The sequence below is a fragment of the Cebus imitator genome, unplaced genomic scaffold, assembly GCF_001604975.1.
Source record: "Cebus imitator isolate Cc_AM_T3 unplaced genomic scaffold, Cebus_imitator-1.0 Scaffold125, whole genome shotgun sequence".
In the NCBI taxonomy this organism is placed as follows: Eukaryota; Metazoa; Chordata; class Mammalia; order Primates; family Cebidae; genus Cebus; species Cebus imitator.
In genome coordinates this window covers 2336852-2339895 of record NW_016107440.1, presented here as the reverse complement: position 1 = coordinate 2339895, position 3044 = coordinate 2336852, and the positions used below count along the sequence as shown (strand labels likewise).

At 43.7% G+C, this 3044-nt stretch overlaps 1 protein-coding gene across 1 annotated transcript in view; it reads left to right on the top strand.

The window, feature by feature from the left end:
- The window catches only part of FBXO16 (F-box protein 16), a 68539-nt gene that overhangs the window by 24463 nt on the left and 41032 nt on the right, over positions 1–3044 (top strand). Inside the window, exon 4 of the mRNA XM_037742658.1 lies at positions 2090–2296. Coding sequence (XP_037598586.1) covers positions 2090–2296 — 207 coding nt within the window. The remainder of the gene's footprint in view (positions 1–2089; positions 2297–3044) is intronic.

The following is a 3044-nucleotide window of genomic DNA, read 5'->3' as shown; positions in this document are numbered from 1 at the left end:
TTCTTGAAGCAGGGTCTCTCTCTGTTGGCCAGGCTGCAGTGCAACAGCGTGACCACGGCTCACTGTAGCCTCCACCACATGGGCTCAAGCAGTTCTCCCACCTCAGCCTCCCAAGTAGCTGGGACCACAGGCGTACACCACCATGGCCAGCTAACTTTTTATTTTTTTGTACACATGGGGTGTTGCTCAGGCTGGTTTTGAATTCCTGGGCTCAAGGGATTCTCCTGCCTCTGTCTCCCAAAGTGCTGAGATTATAGGCATGAGCCACCACACCAGGACTTTTTCCTGCTTTCTTCAATCCTTTTCTGCCCCTGAAGCCGACCAACCACCTTTGCTTAGCTGTTATCTGTTCTTTTGATGGGTTGCTACCTGATTCACGAATCACTAGTAAAAGCCAATTAGATCTTTAAACGCAATTTGTTGAAATTTTGTTTGTTAACACTACTAATTTAAAAAATATCAGATTGACCCTTGAGAAGCCAAAAAGAAAAAAACCATCAAATAAAATTTACAAATACATTGTATAACTGTAATGGAGTTAACTTGTTTTAAGGCTTGCATAAAGTAAATTTTCACTTTATATGCCTTTTTAGGTAGTCAGTGTATTTTATGATTACAACTAAAAGTCATTATAAAATTCTGTTTATAGCCAGGTGTGGTGGCTCACACCTGTCATCCCAGCGCATTGGGAGGCCAAGAAAGGCGGATCACAAGGTCAGGAGTTTGAGACCAGCCTGGCCAACATGGTGAAACCCTGTCTCTACTAAAAACACAAAAATTAGCCGGGCATGATGGTGCTCACCTGTAATTCCACCTACTGAGGAGGTTGAGGCAGGAGAATCACTTGAACCAGAAGGCGGAGGTTTCAGTGAGCCGAGATCACACCACTGCACTCTAGCCTGGGTGACAAAGCTAAAAAAAAAAAATTCTGTTATAATAACTGTACTGAATATCTGTATGTGAAATGCAATCATATACAAAAATACAACCAGCTCTAACCTCCCTATTTTCTCTTCCCCAGTGGGCCAGGGAAGAAAAGAGAGATGTAGACTTCCAGTAAAGTGGCTCACTGAGATGGCAGGTGTTCTGCCCTTCCTTTCTTTTGGTTTTGGCCGGTCCCAAGCTGCTCATCCTTGGTCATTCCCTGATTTTGGGTGTTGTTCAGGGGAATCTCCGAGGAAAATTGTGAAGTCGCCAATTGCTGCCCGTACCGTGGCTTCCTTTGGCATTTACGTCCTCTCTTCAAGTCCTCCTTTTTCAGCACACCCTCTCCCATCATGTCAGTCATTTACACACTAGTGAGAATTTACCCTGATACACTTTCCTTCTGAGGGATATTTGCATGTGATACTTTATCCGATTGTGAATACAGGGTTTGTTTCAGGTCCTGCTGTTTTAAGCACTGATGGGATAATGTAGAAACTATTTGTGGGGGGAGGAGCTGTGTATTGTTTTCTTTTGGAATTGTCTTTTATAAGCAGATATATTCTTAGTTTATGAATATGGCCGTCTCCCAATTTACATGGGTGACTGCAAGTTTTGTTTTTTTTTGAGATGGAGTCTCGCCCTGTCACCCAGGCTAAAGAGCAGTAGCACGATCTCAGCTCACTGCAGCCTCCACCTCCCGGGTTCAAGCAATTCTCCTGCCTCAACCTCCTGAGTAGGTGGGATTACAGGTGTGTGCCACCACACCCAGCTAATTTTTGTATTTTTAGTAGAGACGAGGTTTCACCATGTTGCTCAGGCTGGTCTCAAACTCCTGACCCAAGTGATCCACCCGCCTCAGCCTCCCAAAGTACTGGGATTACAGGCGTGAGCCACTGTGCCCGGCCAGTGACTGTAAGTTTTGAGGTCACACGCACTTCTGTGTGCACACTTAGGTCATGCACATGCCCCCATATACATGTGAGAGAAGACAGGAAGATGGCAAAGCACGGAGTTTGCTGATGAGGGAAATGAATACTCGATTTGCGCCAGAAATAAACCACTAAACTCGCTTCCCATAGCATTCTCATCTCTCACTCGTAATGAATCTGCGATCAGACTAAACCTAGAGCTTTTTACATTTTGTTTTGTTGTGTGTTTTCAGTTTGACAAGTGGACAGACTCTCAAAGAAGAAGAATCCTAACGGGCCTGTTGGAGCGTTGCTCGCTGTCCCAGCAAAAGTTCTGCTGTCGAAAGCTTCAGGAGAAAATTCCAGCAGAAGCCCTGGACTTTACTACCAAGCTTCCAAGGGTGTTATCTTTATACATCTTTTCTTTCCTGGACCCCCGGAGCCTTTGTCGTTGTGCACAGGTAAAGGCGAGGAAGGGGCGTGTGGTGTTTTGTGAGGACAGCCTTAGGAGACTTGAAACTCGAAGAAGTTAAAGGGAAACACACACATATACACACAAATACACACACACAAACACAATACATGCATACATACAAACAAATACACACACAAACACACATATACACACAAACACACACATATATACATACACAAATATACACAAGCACACAAACATGCACACATATATACATCTATACACATATACACATACACACACACACATGCACACACAAACCCACATATACACATCTACACACACAAACACACATATACACATACGCACAAACACACACATGTGTATACACATACACACATATACACATATACAGACACACATAAACACACAGATAAACATACATACACATACACAAATACAAACACATGGACAAATACAAACACACACATATACACACAAAACTAAGAAAGAGATGAGATGTTCAGTTTGTTCGTACAGTTTGAATGAACCTCCATCATCTTTGTGTCCTACTCTATTTAGAACTCATGGGGAAAAAAAGTATAAGCCACATTAGTGTCCAACAAAGAAGTATTAGCTGGCTGGGAAATACATACACACATAAGAAATGGTTAGGGCCGGGCGCAGTGGCTCACGCCTGTAATCCCAGCACTTTGGGAGGCTGAGGCGGGTGGATCACAAGGTCAAGAGATCAAGACCATCCTGGTCAACATGGTGAAACCCCGTCTCTACTA